General features: G+C 38.5%; 2 protein-coding genes across 3 annotated transcripts in view; one reads left to right on the top strand and one right to left on the bottom strand.

Annotated features, from left to right (window-relative positions):
• Positions 1–10,803, top strand: part of LOC148353650 (transmembrane protein 150A) — a 45,232-nt gene extending 34,429 nt beyond the window's left edge. For both annotated transcript variants that reach the window (XM_088351584.1, XM_088351583.1), the window contains exons 7-8: positions 1,147–1,324; positions 2,302–10,803. In XM_088351584.1, coding sequence (XP_088207710.1) covers positions 1,147–1,324; positions 2,302–2,537 — 414 coding nt within the window. In that variant the 3' untranslated portion in view covers positions 2,538–10,803. The remainder of the gene's footprint in view (positions 1–1,146; positions 1,325–2,301) is intronic.
• Positions 10,804–13,647: 2,844 nt separating this feature from the next.
• The window catches only part of mat1a (methionine adenosyltransferase 1A), a 30,692-nt gene continuing 17,299 nt past the window's right edge, over positions 13,648–27,040 (bottom strand). Inside the window, exons 6-10 of the mRNA XM_088350638.1 lie at positions 26,650–26,775; positions 19,784–19,876; positions 18,430–18,612; positions 16,273–16,406; positions 13,648–14,105 (exon numbers count right to left, since the gene is read on the bottom strand). Coding sequence (XP_088206764.1) covers positions 14,003–14,105; positions 16,273–16,406; positions 18,430–18,612; positions 19,784–19,876; positions 26,650–26,775 — 639 coding nt within the window. The 3' untranslated portion in view covers positions 13,648–14,002. The remainder of the gene's footprint in view (positions 14,106–16,272; positions 16,407–18,429; positions 18,613–19,783; positions 19,877–26,649; positions 26,776–27,040) is intronic.

The following is a 27,040-nucleotide window of genomic DNA, read 5'->3' as shown; positions in this document are numbered from 1 at the left end:
ATGCCTTGCGTTGCGAGCAAATGTCAGGCCCACTTTTCATATAGCACCGTCGATAAATCTTGAAGGATTGGCTTTGGTGCAGCATATTCTCACTGGGTCAACAGGCAAACAGCTCAGTGATGCGTCTTGCTTGTCGCTCTAATCATTTGCAGTAAGGGCCATAACCAACGACTTATTTAATAGATAGATAGATAGATAATAGGTGACTTTTCACAGACTATTGAAACGAAGTTAATTTAATTATGTGGTAAATGATAATAATCACAAGAAAATTTAAGATACAATGAGAAATACTTGTTTTATTGAACTTGCAGCGGATTTGTACAAAAAATCAAATAAAATGCCCTGTCTAAAACCAATTACGCACTGTGCTCTTTCAGTAGAGACATCAATCCATACATAAACCATTGTCCGTGTTTTAGGGACAGGCGCATAAATGATAAATTGAAATCAAGCAAACATTTTCTATCCCTGTAAACCCAAAACACGCTCATTAGCAGCAGTAGAACAGTCAATAAACCAACTTGTATGTGCATTTTGTGAAGTACATTCAGTGGTCAACTGCTAAGTCTGTAACAAAATAACTTAAAAGTCTGGCACAATGCTCAAACTTTATTTTATAGCAAAATATACGCATATAAAATGTAAAATTCATGTCATCAAAGCAGTATTGGCTTGAATGTCTAGGTCCTTCAACAGTTTGGTGTGCTTTTTCTTTAAATGTTTATGTTCCGTACTTGCAAGATCTGCTTTGCAAACTTTACAAGTAGTCTTTTTATTGGCTGTATCCAGGCTAAAATGCTTCAAAAATGTTTAGAAGTCGTCTGTAACCGCTCGAGACAGAAACGCTATTGCGCATGAGCAACTTTCAGCAGAGATTACAATCATGTAAGACAATGGAATTAATTGTCGAATAAATCTACTATTGATTTTGTCGACAACGTCCAATAATTGCAGCCCTGATTGCGATACTGTGGGCCTTTTGACATCTGAATTTTGGAGAGAAAGGTCAATTTTAACAACTTGCATTTGCAGGTTTAGCAGACAAACAATTTAGACAAGTGATCGAAAACTATGTCCCAATATTTTTCCTGCGCCATATCTTCTGTTGGGGATGCTCATCTAATGTGTCTCTCTGTATGATAGGTGGACTATGCCAAAATTCTCCACTATGTCGGAGCAGGCATCGCCTTCCCCACCAGTATGCTATTTGTGTGCCTGCAGTCGGCGTTGACCTATCGACTGGCCAAGACGCAAGGGGAGCACAACGTGGCTCACCTCCGGCTCTGCATGACCCTGCTGGCCTTTGTCGCCTTGGTGCTCAGTATCCTCTTCCTTTAGTGCCGCATACCCTGAGATTTAAAGTAATGTGGTGCAAAAGCTAAAGCTGCAAGATCCAAATAGGATCACTGCATCATTCTGCTTCTATGCATTTTGTTTTACTTCCACTGGCTTTAAACCCTAAGTAATATATAATATTTTTGTGGTTAGGGTGGGTGATTTTTCCCAAAAAGGAAGTTATCAGATTTTTTTCTAAAGCAACAAAATTGTCATATTTTTCAAATTGTTTTTTATTGCCTTTTTCTTTTTTTTGAAAAAAAGTGTTACTTTTTAATCAATTATAAGGTGGGTATGGAACATCCGCTAGAATATCCGGTAAACCATTGATCATTGTTGTCAAACTTTTTATTTTATGGAAGACAATATTTATTCTCGAAGGACTGAAACTTTAAAACAAACAGTCTTTAAATGAATCATCAATTCATGCAAATTATGCAAAAAATCAAAACTTAATTTTGAAGTACACTAATTGATCAATTAATCAACAATGAATATATTATCAAATTAGTCGTCCATTTTTTCTATAATCGATACATAGTTTTGTTATTTTTGCAAATTGGATGCTTTAAAATTTCAACGACATTTATACAGTTGTTTTGTCATCAAGGATAAAAGACAAACTATTTACCCTTTTGATGAAAACAAATTAAACATTTTGCTGATTTGTGAGTGTTTTTTTTTTGTGTTTTTTTTCCCGAAAAATTATTCAATAAGTATTGACTCTGTTGTTGGTCTCCTTAAAAATTTGGCCTGACTCAAACAATTTGGAACAAATATCGAAATTTTGGGATATTTTCTGACATAGTATAGACCAAACCAAGCGAAAAATCTCATTAATGTGTAATACACAAATGTTTTACTTAAAGTTTAATATAGGGAAGGTTTTTTTTAAATGATTCATTTAAATTAAATGGCCGCGCCTGCATTTTCTTCCAAATGCTCCTTAACGACATTTTCCAGGCGGTGTGTTTTTCTGCCAGGAAAGTTTCGTCCTGCAGCACTTCTCCGCAATCTTCGAGTGGGTCTTCTGCGTCACCATCATGCTCTTTTACGGGACATTCGCTTTTGAGTTTGCCGGCATGTCTGGGGACACCGTGGCGGTGTTGGCCCGAGGAGGATCCTTGAAGAACGCCGGGACAGACCACAAAATGGACGCACTAGGGCCGCACCAACCTGAAAGCATGGCCGTCCTGTAGGGCCCAGCAATCTCGTCCCTCCAAACATCCTTGGAAGACATTTCAGTTGAATCACTTAGTAATGATTTGAACTCAAGCCAATCTCCCACCTGGGAGCTTTTTTTTAACCGTTCTATCGCCTGTCTGCATTTTGCACATGTGTGAAACCAAATTTTCATCCAGCAAACCAACCAGCCTTGCCTTCAGTTTTTAGCCATGCAGAATAAGACAAATCCGGCCATCTACACAAGTGACCTTGGACGATTTCCTCTTCAGGTGATTGCAGGAGGGCCTTTTTCCCCATTTCATTTAGTGAGATTCTAAATAAGAGGCCGCTGGACGGCTGCAGCCAAAAGTAGAAAGCGCCGTACTGTCTGCCGCCTTGCAGGAAGGTCAGTAGAGAAGCAATAAACTCGTCATATTGTCCTACAGATGAGTGCATAATTGTTACGTCTATGCTGTTACATATAGTAAAAGAAAAAGGGGGACCTGCTATGTATCTTTCTTTAATGTCTTGGATCCTCCATCCATTTTTTGTGTCGTGGGAGTGCTGGAGGCCATTCCAGACATCTCCGGGCATTGGGCAGGGGACACCCTGTAAAATGGTTGCCAGCCAGTTGCAGGGCAGACAGAGACCGACAACTCACTCGTTCATTCACACCTAAGGACAATTTGGACCGGCCAATTCACTTGACATGCATATCTTTAAAACGTGGGGAAAAAACAGTGCCCGGAGGAAACCCTCGCAGGCACCGGGAGAACATGCAAAAGCCAAACAGCCAGTAGCCAGGCTTGAACCCCAGACCTTTGCACCATGGGGCTGGCACTTTTACTACTCATCCGCTGTGCCCTGTCTTGAATCATGTTTTTAGTAATCGGTTATGTTAAAAGTGAACCACTCAGGTTAGACTTAATTCCAATTAGTAATGCATCCCATTTTGCTTACCTTACAAGGCATAAAAAGGGGAACAAAATCCTGTTTTATTTCCCGTATTTATTGATTGCGGTTATACACACATCAGTAAAATTGTGAGATTTGAGATTGAAACCCCTGATGAATGATTTAGTGAACAGCAGCAAACGAATCACAACTCTATGCAGTTAGCACTTTTCGACTGGTAAGGATGCTAACTTATTTTAAAGCAATTGAATGCGTGAGTAATTAGAAAATTGACTGACTAACTCAACCATTGCAATTGGTCAGTTGGTGTAAGACTACTGTAAATTCTGGTCTACATCTGCTACTTTTTTGCTATATTTTAAACACTGCGGGTGTAACTAATGTGCAACTTTTTTTTCATGTTGGGATAAACATTTTACCCAGCAACAGTAGACCGAAGAATGAATGAATAGTAAGTATTTCGCATAAGTACAATTAAATTTTATGATTAATCACAACTTCTGTTATCGTAATTTAGTCGGCAGTGCGGAGGGCACTTTTTGGAGGAAAATGGTGCGGCACCAAAGGCGCCGAGAATCAAGCATGTTTGATCATTTAGCGGCTTGGTCGCCAAATTCCCCAAGTGTGCGGAGGACAGAGGAAAACGGCAGCTGCTCTTTTCCCATGCGTTCTAAATACAAAACACTGCAGTGATGTCTGAAAACATAATGATGCCCCTTCAAGAGTAGAAATTAGTCTACGTTTTTGCCAACATTAATAATATAATACATAATGGGAGCAAAACAGAAGTTTTAACGGTACTTTATTCAATGTTGACTACGTACATTTCAACATTTTCACCAAAAAGTAGAGTTAAGAGATGCCTTTCAAGCAAAAATTTTGGCCGACATAGAGAAAATCCAAGTTCTAGAGACCGCTTACTGCCAGTATCAGTTTGTTCCAGTTAGCACATGAATTTCCTGCCATATAGACTTGATCCCATGCTTTAAAACAATTTTAGTGTCATCTTATTACTGTATTTTTATGTTCAATTACTATGTGAGTATGTCTTATGTAATCAGGAAGATGTGTTTTAGAGCTTTTTAGGGGTAACTAGGATGCTTTAGGGAGGCTGGAAATGGATGTACTGGTATTCAGTGATTTCATTTTGGGAAATTTCGCTCAATAGGCAAGATATTCTCAATTCGAGCAAGATCCGGAAACAAATTGTTTTCGTATGTAGAGGAAAATGTGCTATATCGCTATTAGGGTTAACTAGGTTGCTTTTGGAAGGCCGGGAATGGATTAACTGTTTTTCAGTTATTTCGTATTGGGTAAAATTTGCTAGAGAGGAAGTAAATTCTCAATACGAGCATGATCCGGGAACACATTATTCAATTATGTAGAGGAAAAGTTGTTATATAGCTATTGGAGTCAACTTGGATTCTATTAGGAGGCTGGGAGCACATTACTTGGCTTTTAGTTATTTAGTATTGGGAAATTTTGCACGAGAGACAAGAAATTCTCAATACCAGCACGATGTGGGAACAAAGACCTATCAATATTGGTCAAACTATACAAAAGTATACTCACCACCCCTTATTGAACATCCTTTCACCAACACATAGCAGGTCCCCTTGAATACATCAATGATTCCATTTGTTGACACTGCCAACTCCGTTTTTTTTATTTTTTATACTCGTTTTGTTTAAGTGCTTGTGCAGACACTTGATTGTCCAAACGTTGCCAAAAAACTTCTACATGACGTCCTTGTGTTTTCTGCAAGCTTCTAACGTTGTACTGTACTGTATTCCTTACAGAGATAATGGGTGCCAAATCTAATGTGCCCGTGGCCCCGGTGCTAATGAAAAGCCTGATTCGCTAGCTGATCACTGATTGTAACATCGCATTTATGAAAAAAAAAAAAAAGATAGTTTTTAAGAATTGATTTTTAATCAGTTATGTTTTGCAGGATGTCATTGAACACAGTATTGGGTACACAACAAACGCATCCATATTAATAATAGGTTTTTGTTCTTGCGCTGCTCATCCTCTCATTACCTGAATCTATAGTACTAAGGCAGAGGTGGGCCATCTAAGGCCAACACATGTGGCCCGGCAGGCTTTTTTTTATGGCCCGCCAAACGAAAATAGTAAAAATATAACAACAGTATATATGATTAAGTACTTCTAAAAACAAAATTGTTTTGGGGGGTGCCAGTTTTGTCCCCATTGTTCCTCCAACAGAAATATACAAAAATACTACAGAATTTCTACAAAACCAAATATCAAATTTAGTTATTGAAAACTGGGACCTAATTTATTTTAATACTTTAGTTTTAAAAAGGAATACTAAAAAAACCCACTACAGTAACACTATGATACAGAAATACCACTACAGAAGTACTAAAAAAATTTGTTGGAGGTTTTTTTTTTTCTTCTCTTTTTTTTTTACAAAAACGTCTACAGCAATACTATAAAATACAACCGCTAATGTATTACAAAAATGCTACAACCTAAATAATACAGAAATGCCACTACGAAAATACTACAATTCTTTTACAAAACTAAATGCCAAATTTAGTGCTTGAAAACAGAGAAGTAAAATAATTCTGGAAAAGAATTACTAGAGATTCTACAAAAATGCTACACCAATACTACAACGAAAATACTTCATAATATATCACTATGCACATACTGTACCATAAGAATCCTCTTCAGAAATACTGCAAAATGCTACAATGCAAATATTGCAAAAATATTACTACGTAAATACAACAGAAATCTTACGGAACCACATAAAAATCCTACAGAAATACTACTACTGAAATACTTTAAAATACAGTATGTCTGCAAACATTCTACCGAAAAACTATAAAATCCACCTAAAGAAATACCACAGAAAATACTACTTAAGTACTTGAAAAATCTACTACAGAAATACCACAAAAAAATAAACCTGCAGTTATTTCATAAAAGTACTACAAAAAACTACTACCAAATTACTACAAAAATCCAACTACAGAAATACTACAATATATTATTTTTCTTTGATTGCAAGCGTTTCGAAACCCTTTTGATGAATCTAATATAATTCAAAGCAAAGCAAAGGCACATTTGTATGTCTGCATGTATATTTATTTCTAAAAGATAAACATGAGACAGTTCTCCAGGACTGGCCCTTTGGCCAACATTTTGAACTCAATGCAATTAAAAAAGTCCGCCCACCCTTACTTAGGCCAAATAAGCCCCTGCCTCCCACTTAAGAAAAAAAGATAAGATATTAACGCATACAAATATAATGAAGATTGGAAATGGAAATGATGTCATGAAGTTATCCGCCTAGGGCTTTTTACACTCAACCCAGTTATCTTTTAACTTGGTCATTTTCTCACTTTTGGTGCAGATTTAAAAAAAAAAGAAGATTTTTGCTGATCCAAAATTTGCAAAAAAATCACACGAAAGGCAGACATGTGGGTATTTTTAAAAGAAAATGCAGTTTTTTAAGATGTTATCAACGTTATCGCTACATATCATTTTCTTACGAGGACACGGAATGTGTGCGACTCAACTCAAACTGTTTTGTTTTTACGCCCTCTATTGGTCACAATTCATAACTGAAAATGCTGTATTAAATTATCCATCCATCTATTATCCATCTGCACCACTTATCCTCAGTAGGGTCGCGGGGGTGCGGGAGCCCATCCCAGCTATCTTCGGGCAGTGGGCAGGGGACACCTTGAACTGGTTGCCAGCCAGTCGTAGGGCACACAGAGACAGACAATTCGCTCGCTCATTCACAGTTAGGTACAATTTGGATCGGCCAATTAACATGAAATGCACGTTTATTTGGAATGTGGCAGGAAACCGGAGTGCCCGGAGGAAACCCACGCAAGCACGGGGAGAACATGCAAACTCCACACAGGAGGTTCGATCTCATGACCTCAGAACTGTGCAGCAGATGCGCTAACCACTGCGCCGCCATGCTGCCCTGTATTAGATTATTTTGTCCTAAATTTTATAAAGGTCCTGTCATTATACTTAAACGGACAGTGTGTATATTTCAGCGCCTCCAAGTCGTAAACACCCCCCCCCCCCCCCCCCTCCTTCATTCATGTACCAACACCTACATGAATTCAAATAATAAGCTAAAATACATCAACTAGCATATAAACATGCTTTTTTTTCAAGATACTCTTAAATCAAGAAATTAGCATTTACTTTTACATATCATGTGCGTCACTGAAAGGGAGCTGACATAATTGCCTGTCATCCTGCTGCTACGGATACCTCAAAAAGGCTGGGCAAAAAAAAGAGATTCAAAATGGTGCATTTTTGTTACTTTGAGTGTCCGTTATTAGTATTTTTCTGTTTTTTAGCACTCGTTTTCGTTTGCACTACACCACACAGATACATCTAGTGGTCAAATATTACAAATATCAATATTTATTTGTGCCAGTTTTGCCCCCATTGGCTCTTTGTGTGTCCACTAAAATACTACAAAATTACAAAAAAACTAAACATCAAATTTAGTGCTTAAAACCGAGCCGTAATATATTTTACTTCTGAAAAAAAAAAACACGACAGCAATATGATAAAAATACATTTACAGTAATACATCAATCCGGAAATGCTACAGTAAGTCGACAAAATACTGCTACGAAACGCTACAAAAATACTCCTAGAAATGCTCCAAAATTACTACGTAACTAAATATCAAATTTAATTCTTAGAACCGTTACCTAATATATTTAAATTCAGAAAAGAAAAAAATACGACAGAAATACTACAAAAATACATCTACAGTAATACCATAATACAGAAATATTACTACAGAAATACTACAGTAACTACAAAATATTGCTACAAAACGCTACAAAAATCAAACAGAAATACTACACAATTACAACAAAACTAAATTTCTAGCCTAGTGCTTAAAAATGGGCACATAATAAATTTTACTAATGAAAAGTGGGGGGGGGGTTCAACTACAGTAATACCATAATAAAGAAATACTACGATAGAAATGCAACAAAAAAGGTCCTACGGAAATACTACTATGGAAGTACTACAAAAAAATCCTCCAATCGAAATACTACAAAATCACACTTTTTTATGTTTCCTTCTTTTTGCAATCTAGCACTTGTTTCCTGTTGCACAACAGTGACCACTAGATATCACTGTATTCAGTGACATCTAGTGGTCAAATATTACACAGTGTGCCTTTAAGGGGCTCTTTCATTTATTTTTGACATCATTTTCTGTGCTAAGAAAATCCTTTCTCAGTCAATTACATTAATAAACACACAATTTCTGAATAAAATCATACTTTTACATCATGTGCTCAATTAATACACACTGTCCCTTTAAAACAGGGGTCTTAGACTCAAACTATAATATTTTACGAAGCCTAGGCTTACATTAAACTTTCATACTGAGGTGGGGGTCTCTAACGACCATCCCGGGGGACCGCAAATCGCCCACGGGCCACAACTTTAAGACCCCTGCTTAAAAACTTCAAAATGGTTCCAATATATTCCCTCACTCTCAAAAATGTCAAATATATATATATATATATATATAATACGTTTACAAGTACAAACCACAGTCCTGGTGACGATAAAAAACCTCAAAAAATATCTATTGTGTCACATTTGATTTTATTTATTGTTTTGTTCAGATGGTTTGAAAAAGAATCACTTATTATCTGCCCTGCAAATTGATATTAGGACCTTGTGAAGTAAAAAAAAAATAAAAATCTATTTTATGTCCTTTACCCAGTGCCCCGATTAAATTATGTGTCAATGATAGTTAAGTGATAGCAGTTTTACACCTGCACCAATTCACCACGCTATAAGAACTCAAGTGGGAGCTATGAAAACATTTAATTTTGCCTTCATTTGTTGTCTTGGTTTTCGGTTTGAAATTAATATAAAAGAAATACAAGCTTAAAAGTTTTAGTGGCGCATGGGCAAAAAAGTAATTCCTTGCTGTATTACGCTTTACTTATCGCAGTTTTACTGCTTCGTGAAATGTCATCGTGCATTGTTTTCTGCATTCTGATTGGCTGGCTAAACAGAGGAAGATGCTTTCTATTGCCAACACTATTGACCTCTCCACCACATCGCAGTCTTTGGAACCTCAAAGTGGCTCCCTGGCGCTTTTCAAAAAACGTTTGATAAAGGTAAAAACATATTGTTTGTATAGTTCAGAACAGGAAGGTAAATGCAGTTTTCCATAACGCAGAAAGGTATTATGTAAAATATAGTGGATCCTTTCCTTATTCCATACAATTGTGCAATGAAAAGGCAGGATCACTTTTTTAAATCACAATTTGCCAGTACATAAGTTATTTGTGAAAAATAAAAAAAGTTTACCAAGTACTGTACTTAAGCATCTGAATTAGTTTCGTTCTTGAGTAATAAATAACAAATAATCTTTTCTACTTAGCAGGATTTTAGTATTGCGTGATGTTTATGGAATGCACCATTGGTGAAAAACGAGGGATTACTGTATATCAAATCAAACTACTAGGCTGGGTCTACTTAAGCTGAGGTTATATTTACTGAACTTTTGATAGAAACGACCTACATACAAACCTACAGACTTCAGTGAATGCAGTTTTACACCTGGAGCAAATCACTATGTCGTACAAACTCCACACTGCCCTCTAGCGGTCGGAGGGAGCATTTGTTTTGTATGTATTAAAAATATAACTTGATGGAAACGATCTACAGAGCTGAGTGAATGCGGTTTTATACCCGAACCATTTCACTACGCTATACAAACTCCACACTGTCCTCTAGCTGCTGGAGGCAGCATTTGGTTTACATTTATTTAACAATAATCATAACTTTTCATAGAAAAGACTTAGACATTTATGTTTTTTTGACATACTCTGAAATTTATGGCAGGCCAAATTAAATCATCCAACGGGCCGGGTCCAGACCTGACTGATTAGCAATGCATAAAAGCCCTGCGTGTTTTCTCTTAGTATTTTATTGAATTTGTATATTTTCCCTTTTCCACAGGACAGCCATTCTCTCCACATGTTGCTTTTCATTTACAAGCTTATATTTTCAGTGTAAAAAACCAAAACATTTTAATTTGTTTTTGATGCTTTTTTGGTTTTCAAAATAAAATACCATGAGCTCGCCGTTAAGCTACACTGTTTTAAATATGAGCAAAGCTGTTATGCAATCGTCCATTGAATAATTAACCTGTAAACCTCACATTTATATATATTGGCTCTGTATAATGTATATGTGTATATTCAGTACTCAATTCTGCTGCCTATGTGCCTTATTACTTTGATAAAGCAAACCAAAGAGGTTGTAAATTCTATTTTGATGATTATTTACTGTGTGTATGCCTTAATGTTCAAAAAAATAAAACAATTTCGATACATTTTTCTTCCTCTCTTTAAATCAGGGGTGTCACACTCACTTAAACTCGGGGGCCACATGGTAGAAACTAGTACCGGTACATTAAAGAGAGAGGGAGAGCAAGAAAGAGATAGAGAAAAGAGACAAAGAGTAAATTGGAGAGACACACAAAAACAGAAAAATGAGAGCCAGAGAGGGAAGATATACAGGGAGAGATAAGAGGAATAAAGAGAAGAGAAATAGACAACAATGAAGAGAAAGAAACAGGAACTAGAGTAAGAACGAGAGAAAGAAATACAGCTCCAGTTGCAGTAAGAGTGGTGCCTGGTATTGGCGACATCCTGTGGACATATTTGAAACTGCAGGTCATTTTTCCCCTCGAGTTATTCTCAGTGTATTCCCGTGGTCCGGATTAAAAGCCCTCGAGTGGCCCGCGGTCTACATGATTTAAACTCCCAAAACACATTATTCACGACACAAGACATTTGATATCTTTATTTTTCTTATCAGATACATTATTTACACTGTCAAGTTCAGCAAAAATAGTACAGCAGAAACTAAACAGATAAAAGTAAAGATTTTTTTTGCCAAATTCAAAAATGATTAAAAACTGAATAAGAATGCCCCGCAGAACACAAGATTCTCTCACTGTTTGGAAATGAACATTAAATTAAATCATTAAAGTCATTTATTGAATAGTTGATTCTAGGAATGGAACATTTATGGCAATTTTAAAAGGTATTTACACCTCATTTGTTAATAGATTTAGAGACCAACAACAAAGCTCTGAGCAGCGTTTGAGAACATTAAATCCGATAAGCTCTTTTCATTGCCATTTTTAAAGTTTTCCTCAAAATACAACCAGAGTAAATTAACTTTTTGTGTCATAAAATATATTTCATGGCATTTGGAAGATTTTTCTTAATAGATTTAGAAAAAAAAACTACCACTTATGAACATGTTTAAAACAGTGCTACCAAATATTACGAATCTTCCGTAGTTTACAGGTGTTCAAAGCAAATCACGAAATATGCGATTTTGAAGAAAACTTCAGAAGAGGCCTTAGTCGGGTAGGTGACCAAGAACCTAATGGTCACTCTGTCAGAGCTCCAGCGTTCCTCTGTGGAGAGAGGAGAGCCTTCCAGAAGGACAACCATCTCTGCAGCAATCCACCAATCAGGCCTGTATGGTAGAGTGGCCAGACAAAAGCCACTCCTTAGTAAAAGGAACATGGAAGCCAGTCTGGAATTTGCCAAAAAGCAACTGAATGACTCTCAGACCATGAGAAACACAATTCTCTGGTCTAAGGAGACAAAGATTAAACCCTTTGGTGTGAATGCCAGGCGCCATGTTTGGAGGAAACCAGGCACCGCTCATCACCAGGCCAATACCATCCCTACAGTGAAGCATGGTGGTGGCAGCATCATGCTGTGGGGATGTTTTTCAGCAGCAGGAACTGGCAGACTCGTCAGGATAGAAGGAAAAATGAATGCAGCAATATATAGAGATATCCTGGATGAAAACTTGCTCCAGAGCGCTCTTGACCTCAGGCTGGGACAAAGGTTCATTTTTCAGTAGGACAATGACCCAAAGCACACAGCCAAGATCTCAAAAGATTGGCTTCAGAACCACTCTGTTAATGTCCCGGAGTGGCCCAGCCAGAGTCCAGACTTGAATCCGATCGAACATCTCTGGAGAGATCTGAAAATGGCTGTGCACAAACGTCTCCCATCCAACCTGATTGAGCTTGAGACTTATTGCAAAGAAGAATGGGCAAAACTGCCTAAAGATAGGTGTGCTAAACTTGTGGGTTCATATTCCAAAAAGACTTGAGGCTGTATTTGCAGCCAAAGGTGGATCAACAAAGCAAAGGCTGTGAATACTTATGTAAATGTGATTTCTTAGTTTTCTATTTTTAGTAAATTCAAAAAAAGGAAAAAAAAAAAAAACGTTTTCACATTGTCATAATGAAGTATTTTGTGTAGAATTTTGAGATAAGAGATTAAATTAATACAATTTGGAATGAGGCTGTAACATAACAAAATGTGGAAAAAGTGAAGCGCTGTGAATACTTTCCGGATGCACTGTATAGGCAGGGATTGGTCTGCAGTAGCTCAGAAGGGAACGCGCTTGGGATCAAGAGTTTGCAGGTTAAATTCCCAGCCCCTCCACGTTATATGTCAAAGTTCCCCTAGGCAAGACACTGAATCCCTAATGCCCCCCGATAAGCAGGTAGTTGCCTTGCATAGCTGACGCCGCTATCGATGTGTGTGTGAATGGGTAAGTGTGAAGCACATTGTAAAGCGCTTTGGGAGGTCTTCATTGACTTGAAAAGCGCTATATAATTGCAGACCATTTACATTTATTATTGATTGGAAATACGGTGCATGGCAATATTTCAAGACAATTTTAACGATGTATGTTTTTGATTACTTGTCGGTTTAGGTTTAAGGGACCATCTCAAATAAAATCAATTCGGAACATTAATATAAATCATGGACTTTTTTCATATTTCAAGAGGTTGTACTTGATACACAAAGAGATGAGAAAATCGAACCAGCAAGCATAAAGTTATGCACAATTTAATCCATGCCAACCTATTGACGTTAAAAAGTGGAAGGTAGTATTGCGCAGTCTAGTATGGCAAAGACTTTCTCTCCCTTCAAGCTAAAGCAGCTGTTGACTAAAATACTAGTCTTGAGTCAAGATTTTGAAAAAAAAAAAGTTTTTTTTTTTTTTCTTTTTGAATCAGTAGGTGAGAAACGTGGTAGGTTAACGCATAAAACAGCATTGTTGGTCAGTCGCCAATTTCTTGATTTCGAGGCATTCCGAGAAGATAGATTTTTGTGAGAACTCTGGAAATCTGTTAGAGATTTTGAACAAAATGTTTTATTACATGTTGTGTTGTGACATGCTTTTAAAATAAACATTTTATTGACCTGTTTGTCAGAGCACCGTGAAGATTGTGATCACACATGAAATATAAACAATAAGATGAGAAACTCTAGGTGGCGCTCTAATTAAAGACACTGCTATCGCATTGTACGTTCACAGCATTAGGTGTTTGTAATTATACATTAAAAAAAAAAAAAGCACCGAGCAACAATTTAAAAGGATGGATTTCTCTTTGTTCCCATTGGCTGTCCTTGACCGTTACTCTTTGGTTTCGATTGGTTTCGCTTTGGTCGATGTCCCGTGTCGCCGTTCCGTCGGAGGACGCTTTAGAGGACGAGCTTCTTGGGGACCTCCCAGCTGAACTCGGGGCGACCGAAATGGCCGTAAGTGGCGGTCTGCTGGTAGATGGGCTTCTTCAGGTGGAGCTCCCTGCACACAATTCGTTGCACAGTTTATACAAGCTCTGGTATATGGTCTGCATTTTATATAGCGCTTTTCAATTCAATGAAGACCTGCAAAGCGCTTTACAATGTGCTTCGCACTTATCCATTCACACACACACTCACACACCAATAGGGTCACTTGGTATCCGTAGAAGACGGTGTCAATACTGAGCAATTTTTTAGAAAATGGGGGATTGCAATCATTAAAGGGGAGCAAATTCGTGAAGTTGACAGCCTGTGAGGCATAGGCGTAACCAGCTTCTTATTGCGGGTGCTTAAATTGAACCCAAGCAGCCCTCAAAATAACAGCATTTTAAACTCTTTTCCTTAATAAAGGACTTGATAAGCTTCAATATAACGAAAAACGCTAGCTAAAATATTCAAAACAGGAAAACAATGCAGCGTCGGAAACAGTCCACTGCCTTGAAATGGTTCAGTCCATTTGATTTCTAGCACCGATTTCTGTTCCCTCTTCGCTCGGGTAGTGTCACTTGCGCCATTGCGACGGAGTCTGTGGAGGCTCCGGTGTCTTAAGGTGATAGCAGGTTAGTATGGAAGCCCAAGAGAGCCATCATTCATATAAAAAAGGAAAATTCAATTGATAAAAACGTCCTTTATAATCAAAAAGCTGTAGGCACAGAATGTAAAAGCCTTCAGCAAAATATTTGACCGTAATTAAAATGTTATTATACTTGAATTTTACATGTGATATCACTAAGTGAAATGTAAAAACGGGTTTAAACTGACCAGACACTCTTGGTGCTTAACGTCCCCAAAGCTCTGAACCTAAAATCGCTCCAACTGAGAGGTATGCATATACCAAATTTATAAGACAATAACATTTTTCCCCATGCTAGTTTATATAGAACTTTCCTATTCTGCCAATCAAATTATGAATAAGTTGGCCGTTCGTTTATTTGTAACTCTCACTGAGCCTCACCCGACACGTCACAGATGGATTTATACACGTTTTGGTCACTTGGGGGCAGTATAAGAGAGTAGAGAGTGAGCAACAGCAAGTGGGCAATTCTCGAGAAAAGAGACTTTAAATTCAGTCTTTATTATCTGCAAAGAGCGTCCAGTTAGCTTTACTCATTGCTATTTTGGTAAATAAATGTTGTTTTGAGTTCATTTTAGAGCATGATTTATTAAGAATTCTGAAAGATGACGTATTTTGAATACAACGGTCATCCAGCAGATGTGCATCTCTCTATCCCTTTGTCTCTGTATCTCTCTTTGTGTCCCGCTCTTAGTCTCTTCTCGTCTCTTTCTGTCCCACCCCCTCTCTTTCTCTTTCTCTTCCTTTGTCTCTCGTCGTTTCTCTATTTGTCTTACAGGCAGCACGGCGGCGCAGTGGTTAGCGCGTGTGCGGCACAGTTCTGAGGTCATGAGATCGAACCTTCCTGTGTGGAGTTTGCATGTTCTTCCCGTGCTTGCGTGGGTTTCCTCCGGGCACTCCAGTTTCCTCCCACATTCCAACAAAAACATGCAGGTTCATTGGTTGGTCCAAATTGTCTCTAGGTGTGAATGAGCGAGTTGTCTGTCTGTGTGTGCCCTGCGACTGGCTGGCAACCAGTTCAGGGTGTTCCCTGCCTACTGCCCGTAGATAGCTGGGATGGGCTCCAGCATCCCCGCGACCCTACTGAGGATATGCGGTGCAGATAATGGATGGATAGATGTCCATCTTACTCTGACTCTCCCTCTTCTCTCAATCTTTTTTATTTTACTCCGTCTTTCTCTCTTTGGGCAGCAGTAGCTCAGGAGGTGGAGCACTCATCAAGAACCAAATGCCACAGGTTCAATTCCCGGCTCCTGCGAATTAAATGTCGAATTGGCCTTGGGCACCCACTGAACCCCTAATGCCCCCAATAAACAGGTAGGCCTCTTGCATGGCTGACTCTGCTATCAGAGTGTGTGTTGTATAGCGACTTTGGAGGTCTTCATTTACTGGTTAACAGCAACATATAAATGCAATTCATCTACCATGTATTCCATCTCTCTTTATCAGTCTGTCTTCTTCTTTTATACCTCACACGTTGCAGTTGTGGGTGCATTTGGGAGTAAAGTGTTCACAATTTCACTGTTTAGCATAGAACTAGCATCTATATTAAACTCGCCAAGGCCTTTCTGGAGACCCTTTACAGTACACTTACCTGACGATGACTCCTGGCCTCAGGTCGAAGTTCTTGTTGACGATGTGCAGCAGTTCCGACTCGCTTTTCATGGACGAACCGTAAGTGAACAACGAGATGGACAGCGGGTGGGCCACACCGATGGCGTAGGACACCTAGAACACATGCACCATTAGTCGACATTGTTGACAAAAAAAAAAAAAGAAAATGAAAATGGTTGACGAAGACTTCCATTGAGGACGCTTGACGGCGGACATGTTTTTCCATTAGAGTGAGGCATCTTCTACGATTGGAATCTCTGCTCAGAGGTGCTCATGGGCAATAGCATATGCTCAAGTGGTCACATACAGAAATTACAGCAATAACTTCAAGTAGGCATACAAAAGTTTGGGGGCATTTAAGCCTGGATACGGCATTAAAAAAAGCACTCCCCTATTTTCACAACCATAGGGCGCAGCGTGATAAAAGGCGCAGTCTAGGTAGCTGATTCTATTTCTGTATTTAACACACACATAGGGGGCACCGCACAATAGTGCGCAGGTGCCTTCTTCTGCAGCCGCTTTACAACAACACAGATAAGCATGCAAGAGTGCGTATTCAAAATTTAGCAGGAGCAAAACTGAGTTTGGCTGCGATTTATTTAAGTATTGATTACAAAGTAAAACACATGGATAAAAACTTGGAGTTCTTTTTTTCAGCTTCCTCCACTTGCGAACCTTCGATTCATTTATCTTCAATTCTCTTGCGGCTGCTCGGTGTTATTCCGCCTAGGTTAGAAATTAAAACGCTACAACGGATGAAAACTTGTAAGCCAAGGGCTACTTTTGTTAGTAATTAGCACAAAGGGCACTAGTTTTCATTTGAAGTTAGCTAGATGGCTTACAAAAATCGCTAAAAAAGTGATTTGATACTTAGCTAGAAAGGCAAACAGGAAAAAAAACTAAAAGGGAGCTACATAGCTAGCTACAAGAGTAAAAGTCATCTAGATAGCCAGATAGAGAGCTAGATTGCTAGCTAAAAAGGAGGTCAAATTTAGCTTGATAACTAGCAAAACAGGTCAAATCTTAGCTAGTAACATGCAAAAAAAATGTTAAAGCTACCTAGATAACTTGCAAAATAGCTAAAAAGGTAGGATGATAGCTAGCTATAATGCTAAAAAGGTAGCCAGATAGCTAGGTAAAAAAAATTCATTTGCTCTCGAAATCCTATAAATTGGAATTTTGTTTGTTGTATTTCCTGTAAAATAAATCAATACAATTATCAATAAATGCATGAGACTCATACACAATGATTCTTGTTCTCCTCTCTTAATGCTTAAACATAATTATCAGTATGTGAAAAGTTATTTTATTTATTTATTCGAGTTTCTAGTCACAATGCATCATGCTATTGCTATGTTATTACCAGGTTAATTATCAAAATAGGGTTACCTAGACTCATTCAACCAATATATATTTTTTAAAACTAAAAAAATCAAAATGACCCAGCACAAGTCCGTGCACAACTCAGCTGTCCTTCGGGGGAATCCTGGTGCCCGCAGGCACCAAGTTGGAGACCGTTAATGTAAAGCATTCAATAGAGGGAAAGTGAGGTTTTGGATTTCATCAATATTTGGGGGGACAATCCAGTTCAGTCTCCGGTCGCTAAAAATGGATAAAGGTGTATTTATGGATTTATGTCTCTACTGACTAAATTATATAAGACATTTCGATTTAATTTTTGCACGAATCAGTTGTATGATCAATATAAGACATTTGATTTATTCCACTAATCTTTTTACCTGCAGCCACAATCTCCTGACTTGTGTCATTGCAACCTCTGTCAAGCTCTTTATGATGCGCGAGCAAGTACATGCATTTCTTAGACTGCTCGAAAACTTCTGTCTTTGTTTGGTTGGCATTTGGACTGTGCCACTTTTAGGCTGCACTTACAAATTGAAACAGAACAAAAAACAGAGGGGATGAACTTTAAGTCACTCACCCGTCCCCCCAGATTCTTCCTACCTAAAGTGTCTACGTAGGATAGAAGCAGATAGGCGTGGTGGGAAAAAAGGCATAAAAGTTCGGTTTAATAGTCGGCGACTAGTTGACTCTTAAAATAGTCACTGGATACAGCCCTTAAAACAATGACAAGAAGCGAAACACGAAAGTTGTAAATTTTCAAGGTAGCGAGACCAACCTGCACCAAGACCCTCCTGCACAGCTTGGCCTTGACCAGAGACTTGGCCACCCAGCGGGCGGCGTAGGCGGCCGAGCGATCCACTTTGGAGAAGTCCTTCCCGGAGAACGCGCCACCCCCGTGAGCCCCCCAACCCCCGTAAGTGTCCACGATAATCTTCCGGCCTGTCACACCAGCATCCCCCTGTGGGGAGAATGAGTTAAGGGTATTTCCAAACAGTTTTTTTTTCAATTAAGCACAAAACGTGTAGAGTTCCAATCCATAATTTTGCAAAAATGTTGCAAAATATTCCACGTGCCGTGGAACTCGAGAAATTTAGTCTCAAAGTTTGACCATTTGTCTCGTTTCTTCTAGAGCTGTGATGTCATTGAAGGGACACAACACTTTCAAAATGGCGAAACCCATTAACAAAACATATGAGGCAGCTCCTAAACAGAAAGCAATTGTAATGAACAACGATTGTTTACTGCTCATTTGTGATTGGAGAAATTGGAACTTTGCTTATCCTGTCGCTGGGAGCCCTATGACCGTTTTGTCAGTGTTCAACCTCCAAAACTGCTGGCAGTTGTGGCTTTCGTTTGTGTTTTTTGCCGTAGCTGTTGACGTTTTTCGATTTTGGTCCGGTTAGCCTGGCTGCCTGGGTTTTTTGGTTAGCAAACCCCGCGTTTTTTCGCCGAGGCTACAGCTGCCTTTCATTGATCTGTCCCAGTTATTCCCATTTGACGGCACTCTGTGTTTTTTTTTTTTTTGCCACTTAGCTCCTTTTTGGCTGCTCGCCATTTGTTATACCATTACTGCATCCACCTGCAACACAACGGTAAGGCATTTCCTACAAAAAATACCAAAACTTGGCTTATAACGCTTGTAACCTCTTCGACTAATTAACACATAAAACAATATGGGGTCTGGCTTACATGCTGGTGTTACCCCAATGACATTACAACTCAGGATGACAAAGACAAAACATGCCTTCAAAATGTATTATCTTCGGAAAATAATTGGAATAACACCAATTAAATATGTGTAGAATTGGTGCATCAGGAGGGACAAAAGCATGACCAACTTGGGTGCCGAGCTGCCTAACTTGTTTGGGTGTTTGGGCATTTGGGTTGGCCATGGTCCAAAAATGTTTGTGTGTGTTTTTGCGATTACACCCCCCCCCCATTTTTTATTTTCTTTGTTATTGTATGTGTTTGTATTGCTGTCGGTCACCCCTCTTGAGGGATATGACCAAGGTAGATAGATAGAATTCGTGCAAAAAAATATGTACTGTTTCCTTGCATTTTGCATGTTTAAAAAATTGGGAATACCTTTAAAAACTGAGGGCAGAGGCGGACAGTTGGGTCTGGCTCACCTGAGGCCCGCCTATGACGAAACGGCCGCTGGGCTGCAGGTGATAGATGGTGTTGGCGTCCAGGTACTTGGCAGGAACCACTGCGTTAATCACCTGGGAGGAAAAATCATCTTATTAGACGTTTTAGGGTGATTTTAATTTACACTCTCATTTCTGCCTTCTGATATGGTTTTAGTTTCATTTTTCTGGTTTAAACATTTGGTTTCTTATTTGGACATTTTGTTAGTAATTTAGTGCCCACATTTTAGTTCATTACTTTGTTCCTTACATTTTCCATTTCAGGTTTCTGAATTGGTTTCTCGTTTGTATTTTGTCAGGTTTTAATTTTGTTTGTACATGTCAGTTGTTTTGAGCCTCCTTCTTTGCTTGTTACCTTGTTTGTTGTTTGTTTGTTTTTAAAATAAAAAACATCCTTATTTTGAGCAACCTTGCCTCAGTTCCTGCTTCCCCCTGGGATATAGGATACCAAAAACATTAAAAACGCTTTATTTGGGGGATCTAACAGAAGGAAGTATTAAAGAAAAATCCAGATCTAATCTTCTGACTAAAAGTGAAAAATTAATTAAAAGACTATGGTACCAGGGCAGCACGGTGGTGCAGTGGTTAGCGCATGTGCGGCACAGTTCATGTCATGGGAACCTCCTGCGTGGGTTCAAATCCAGCTCCAGACTTCCTGTGCGGAGTTTGTATGTTCTCCCCGTGCTTGCGTGGGTTTCCTCCGGGCACTCCGGTTTCCTCCCACATTCCAAAAACATGCATTTCAGGTGAATTGGCCGGTCCAAATTGTCCCTAGGTGTGAATGAGCGAGCGAATTGTCTGTCCCTGTGTGCCCTGCGATTGGCTGGCAACCAGTTCAGGGTGTCCCCTGCCCACTGCCCGATGATTGCTGGGATGGGCTCCAGCACCCCCGCGACCCTACTGAGGATAAGCGGTGCAGCTGATGAGATGAGACTATGGTACCAACAAGTGGGTGTGCAGTGTGGAAGAATCATTTTTAAGGATGAATCGGAATCAGAATTCAAGGAAAAATGGGAGAAATAGATTCGACTATTGAAAAACAAAAGACACCACTTCTAAACAATGAAAACTAGACTTTAAAAAATGACTTGACGGCACTTCCGGTGGCGCAATGAGGTAGACGGCAGCAAGGAAAAGTAGCTCTGACAAAAATCACTAAAGAGTAATGTAATACTTACTTGGAGAAAGACAGAAAGGGTACAAATTGTGACCCATATTTATGAGAAATTCTTCAACAAAACATGGTCAAGAAGGGGAAACTTGTGGAGGAAAAGGGCGCTATGGAGAAAAAGATCGAGGGAGCAGAAGGAATGTCATCGGTTGACGAAGGACGTGACTCGGCCATCCTCCATGAAGTCCGTAAATTACGGCAAGAACACACGGAAGCAGCCCGGGACAACAAGATTGCGATGACAAGACTGGAAAAAAGCATCGAAGAACTTCTGGAGCGCACTGGGTTGCTGGAGCGGAGGGTGGAAAGCATGGAGGAGCTACATGCTAACACGGAAGAGCGAACGTCAAAACTAGAACAATTAACATTCTCCTTGCTCCAACAAACTGCCAAACTAGCAACAAAGTGTGAGGACTTGGAGTCGAGATCACGGCGGAACAACATAAGAATTCATGGGATCCCTGAGGGTGCCGAAAGAAACGACACAATCGGCTTCATAACAAACTTTATTAAATCGAATATTCCGACAACAGAACATATGGATGTGCGCATTGAGAGGGCACACCGCTCACTGGGGAACAAGTTTCAAGGTAAAGCACTGCCACGGGCAATTATCGTACGTTTCACCGACTACATAGTGAAAGAATTCGTAATGAAAGAAGCATGGAAGCAGAAGACAATGTACGAAGGCAAGACCGTTTACTTCAACCAAGATTACACCACAGAAATCCAAAAAAAGAGGAAACAAGTAAGGGACGTTATCAAAAAGTTAAAGGAAAAGAACGTAAAGGCACAATCACCATATCCCGCCCAGCTGAAGATGTTTTTGGACTCAGGAATAAGAACATTCTCTACACTGATGGAGGCAGCAACATTGCTAAAAGAAATGGGGATCGAAGTGGAAGAGGACAACACGGAGACACTGCAAAAGATGTTGTCAAAGAACATTTGGACCACAGTGACCGGAATCGAGAGGAAGACAAGGGAACACCCCCATCATAGAAGGTGACTTACAAGCTTCTATGGAGCAAAACGAAGCCATATTCGGATTTGGGGAGAAAGAGTAAGGACCATATATGCCCTTTCTATTATAAATTCAATAAGTTAGAAGTAAGTAAAATACCAAGTAAAATTGTTATCTTTAAATCAAAACAATGTATGTATATATATTGGCATAGAGCTACTTTAAAATATTTAGTTAGTTATAAATATGGACGACGGTACAAAAGTTGTTCACGCACTGAGTGCATATTTCCAGGAGGGTAGCCACAACTCTCCAATTGGACTCTTGGAAGACATGGGTTCTTGTTTTTTGGGTGTGTTTTTTTTCTTTTTGGTGGGAAATTATGTGTGCTTGTCAATATGTTTGTTAGTAATTTGGTTTGTTTTGTCAATGGAGGTGTTAGTAATTAACGTAGTGTTTCTGTATGCTTCAAAAATCAGTGAGACTCAATACAAAGCATGAGCAATCTAAATATTGTTTCATATAATGTACATGGGCTAAACCACCCCATCAAGAGAAAGAAGATATTGAATCAACTCAAGACATTGCAGAGCTCAATAGCCTTATTACAAGAGACACATTTGACCGAGATTGAACATAAGAAGCTAAAAAGAGAATGGGTGAACCAGGTGTTCTACGCATCCTATGGTAAAAGGAGGGGAGTAGCAATTTTACTTGGAAAAGGGGTGGCGTTTAAAGTCGAAAAAGAAGTGAAGGACAATCTGGGGCGATATATAATGATTATAGGGTCAATGGCCGGTTGGGAAATATCAATAATGAATGTTTATGCACCAGTTGAGGAAAAGGGGACATTTTTTCAAGTATTAGCTAAAGTAATAACCAACTGTGCGAAGGGAATGTTACTTTTAGGAGGTGACTTTAACACTGTACAGAATTGCAAAGTGGACAAGTATCCTTCAGTACATGGAACAAACACAAAGAGGTCGAGGATGTTGAATAACATAACTAAAGAATTGGGATTGATAGATCCATGGAGAGAGAAGAATCCCCAAACTAAAGACTATACTTTCTATTCAAACCCGCATGGCAGCTATTCGAGAATTGATTACTTTTACATTTCAAGACAACATATGCATACAGTAGTAGAGTGTGGTATAGAGAATATTACTATAAGTGACCACTCTCCAATTACTTTGAAACTAAGTTTAGACAATGAAACCCATTTTAGGTATTGGAGGATGAATGTATCTCTCCTCTCAGATAAAAACGTAGTACAGGAAATAAAACGGTGTATAAAAGAATATTTCCAAATCAATGACAACAATGAGGTTTCTCCAACAATATTATGGGAAGGAGGGAAAGCTGTAATAAGGGGGAAATTAATAGAAATATCGTCCCGGCTGAAACGAATACGCTTAAAGAATCAGAAGGAATTGGAGGATAAGATTAAGGAACTAGAAGAAGAACATAAAAAAACACCAAATGAATCCAGATTACAGGTATTAAAAACAACCAGAAGCAAATTAGATGAACTTTTGACAAATAAAGCAGAAGGGGCTCTGCGCTTTGTGAACCAGAGATACTATGAAATGGGCAATAGAGCCAGTCGACTGCTAGCCTTCCAACTTAAAAAGGCCCAAACAGATAGAATTATATCACAAATAAAACATCCTATCTCTAAACAATGTTTAGTAAAACCCAAAGGTATAGCAGAAGCATTTGCAGATTATTATAAAGAATTATACAAGGACTCAGAAAATGACTTAGATAACTACACGGCACAAAACTTTTTAGGAAAACTACATTTACCAACACTAACAGGGGGGGATACATTAGAAATTATTCGCCCCATTACAAAACAGGAAATACAAGATACAATAAATAACTTAAAAATAAATAAATCACCAGGAACGGATGGATTCCCGGGGGTGTTCTACAAAAGCTTTAAGGAAGAATTAACACCAGTACTGCAGAAAGTATTTAACTATGCTCTAACAAAAGGAGATCCCCCCAAATCATGGTCGGAAGCCATCATAACAGTCCTGCACAAAGAAGGAAAAGACCCAATATTGTGTGAAAGCTATAGACCAGTTAGTTTACTTTGTAATGATCTAAAAATTCTTACAAGCATACTGGCAAAAAGAATGCAGAAATTTATAGCGAAATTAATTAGAAATGATCAAACAGGGTTTATTCCGGGAAGGCAGGGTGCAAACAATATTAGGAGGATACTAAACATAATTACGAGCACAAAATCTAAGACCCAACCCTCGATGTTACTGAGCTTGGATGCACAAAAAGCTTTCGATAGGGTGAAATGGAGCTTCTTACATCAATCACTTATAGCTTTTGGCTTCCCTCCAATATTTGTTGAATGGGTGAAAATTATCTATAAAAATCCGAAATCTCGTCTTAGAGTAAATGGTCACTGTTCAGATTTCTTTGAAATCAAAAGAGGAGTCCGGCAAGGGGATTGCTTAAGCCCACTCTTGTTTGCAATAAGCATAGAACCACTCGCAGAATCAATTAGACAAAATGAGCAAATAAGGGGGATATTGGATGAAGGAGGAACAGAACATAAAATATCATTGTTTGCAGACGACCTGTTGGTAATGCTGAAGGAACCTTCGTTATCAATACCACCACTGTTGGAGAGCCTTAAAATATATGGAGAAGTAGCTGGGTATTCAAATAATGAGAGCAAATCAATAGCAATGATGATATCAGGAAAATGTCCAACAGATGTGATTGAAAGGTTTGATTTTAAATGGACAAATAAAGGGTTTAAATATTTGGGGGTGACCATTACACCACATTCCACACAGTTGTTTGATGCAAATTATGGAATGTTGATAAAAGAAATAAGGAAAGATTTGGAAAAATGGGAAATTTTGCCCTTAAGTCTTATCGGCAGGATAGAAACAATCAGAATGAACATATTACCAAGACTATTATTTCTGTTTCAATCCCTTCCAATTCTGATCCCGGCATCCACATTTAAAATGTTAAATAAGTTAATAGCAAAATTCCTTTGGCAAAACAAGAAACCTAGAATAAAATACAAAACCCTGTTAGCTCCTAAAGAAAAGGGGGGCCTAGACCTACCCAATATTAAATATTACTATTGGGCAGCTCAAATTAAAGCACTCATCTTGTGGATTACTACAGACAAAGATGCGATATGGGTGGACATGGAGCAACGATCTTGTCCAAATATGCTGGTGGAATCGTTACCTTACATATCAGTCACGAGGTGGAAGAAATTAAAAATCCAGAATGAATGGATTAAGGGAACTATTAAAACTTGGTCAACAATACAAAAAAAATTAAAAATATCAAGATCTGTGAATAGGGCTACCAAAATAGCGAAAAATCCAGACTTTAAACCTGGGGGTATGGAGGTAGGGTTTCAAAAATGGGCCCAAAAAGGACTGATGTTGATTACCCAAGTATTGGAAGCACAGGCAATGAAATCATTCGAACAACTCCAACAAGAGTTTGACCTACCCAGAAATGATTTTTACAAATATTTGCAACTAAGGCATTACCTCCAGAAACACGAGGAATGGGGGAAAATATGTAAGGAGCCAACTAAGGTAGAGGAATTATTAATATCGTATACAAAAGGACAATCAATAAAGGGGGTTATATCAAAACTATATAAAGCCCTGAGAATAGATCTCAGTAATGAGGACATGGCAGTTAAGGAAAAATGGGAACAAGAAACTAATGTAGCGATAAAAGACAACGAATGGGAAAAAACATTGAAAGAGGGACACAAAATAACCAACAGCCCGACATGGAGGGAGTTTGAATGGAAAGTAAAAATGCGATTCTTCTATACACCCTCTATCACTTCAAAATATAAAAATACCTCAAATCTATGCTGGCGTAACTGTGGGGGGGTCGGTGACTTTACGCATATTTTCTGGAATTGCCCTGTAATATTAAATTTTTGGAGAAGTATCCAGAGAGAAATAAAATTAATCACGGGCTGGGAGTTGCGGTTGGACCCAAAGGCTTACGTAATAGGAATTTTGCCAGAAGAATTACTATCTGGTCAACAGAAATATATACTAAGGGTAATGCTTCTGGTAGCAAAGAAAATGATCACAGTGTCCTGGCTGAAACCACAACCTCCTGACATAAAACAATGGAGAGACAAATTAAAGCAAATGTACATTATGGAAAAAATCACTGCAAGACTTCAACTGAAACTTGACCAATTTGAGAAAAGATGGAAGCCTATCACACAAATTTTACTTGATGTCTAAACACCTCCCCCTATTTATTATGTGCGTTGTTTTTTTTTTTTTTTTTTTTTTTGGGTGTATATTTTGATTATTTTATATATATGTATTTATATATATATATATTTCTTTTTGTATGGATGTATTGTATGAACGTTTATTCTTCCTTTCTATTAATAGTATTTTTTTTCTTCTTTGTTGTTTCTTCTGTTATTTATGAGTGTGTCAAGTGTATATATTATGTGTTGATGTATGATGGAGGAATCAAACCTCTGTCAAAATTGCTGTGAGAAATAAAAAGTTAAAAAAAAAAAAAAATGACTTGATTATGGTGGATGTTCCCTGACACTTGAATGTTTGTAAGCTCTGTTGTCTTTTTTTTGTGTTCAAAAAAGAAAAGAAAATCTGAATAAAAAGCAAGTTTAAAACTACACAAATCCAGTTTGATTCTTTAGTATTGTACCTTTTCCTTGAGAACTTTCTTCTGCTCCTCCAGAGAGATGAAGTCGTCGTGTTGCACAGAGATGACAATGGTGTGGACTCTTCTGGGGATCACGGCACCATCTTTCTGGTCGTAGTGCACCGTCACCTGGGGGACCGGAACAGGGAAAATTAACTTCCTCTCTACACAACACAAACTTGTTTTATTTGACGGATTATATCAGCAGATACAAAACGCCCTTATCTTTTACAAGCTAGTGAAATGCAATGCCTCATGTCAACATGGTTATCTAAATTTATGGCGAAACTTGAAACAACGTAATTAAGTGATAAAATCATTTGTGAGACATGCTTATTGCAGTTTGATAAGTTTATGGTTTGACACTCTAAATAAGGAGATAAGACATCAATGA

The sequence above is a fragment of the Urocampus carinirostris genome, chromosome 13, assembly GCF_059441175.1.
Source record: "Urocampus carinirostris isolate Australia breed hairy pipefish chromosome 13, RoL_Ucar_1.0, whole genome shotgun sequence".
NCBI lineage: Eukaryota > Metazoa > Chordata > Actinopteri > Syngnathiformes > Syngnathidae > Urocampus > Urocampus carinirostris.
This window is presented reverse-complemented; position numbering and strand designations above follow the sequence as displayed.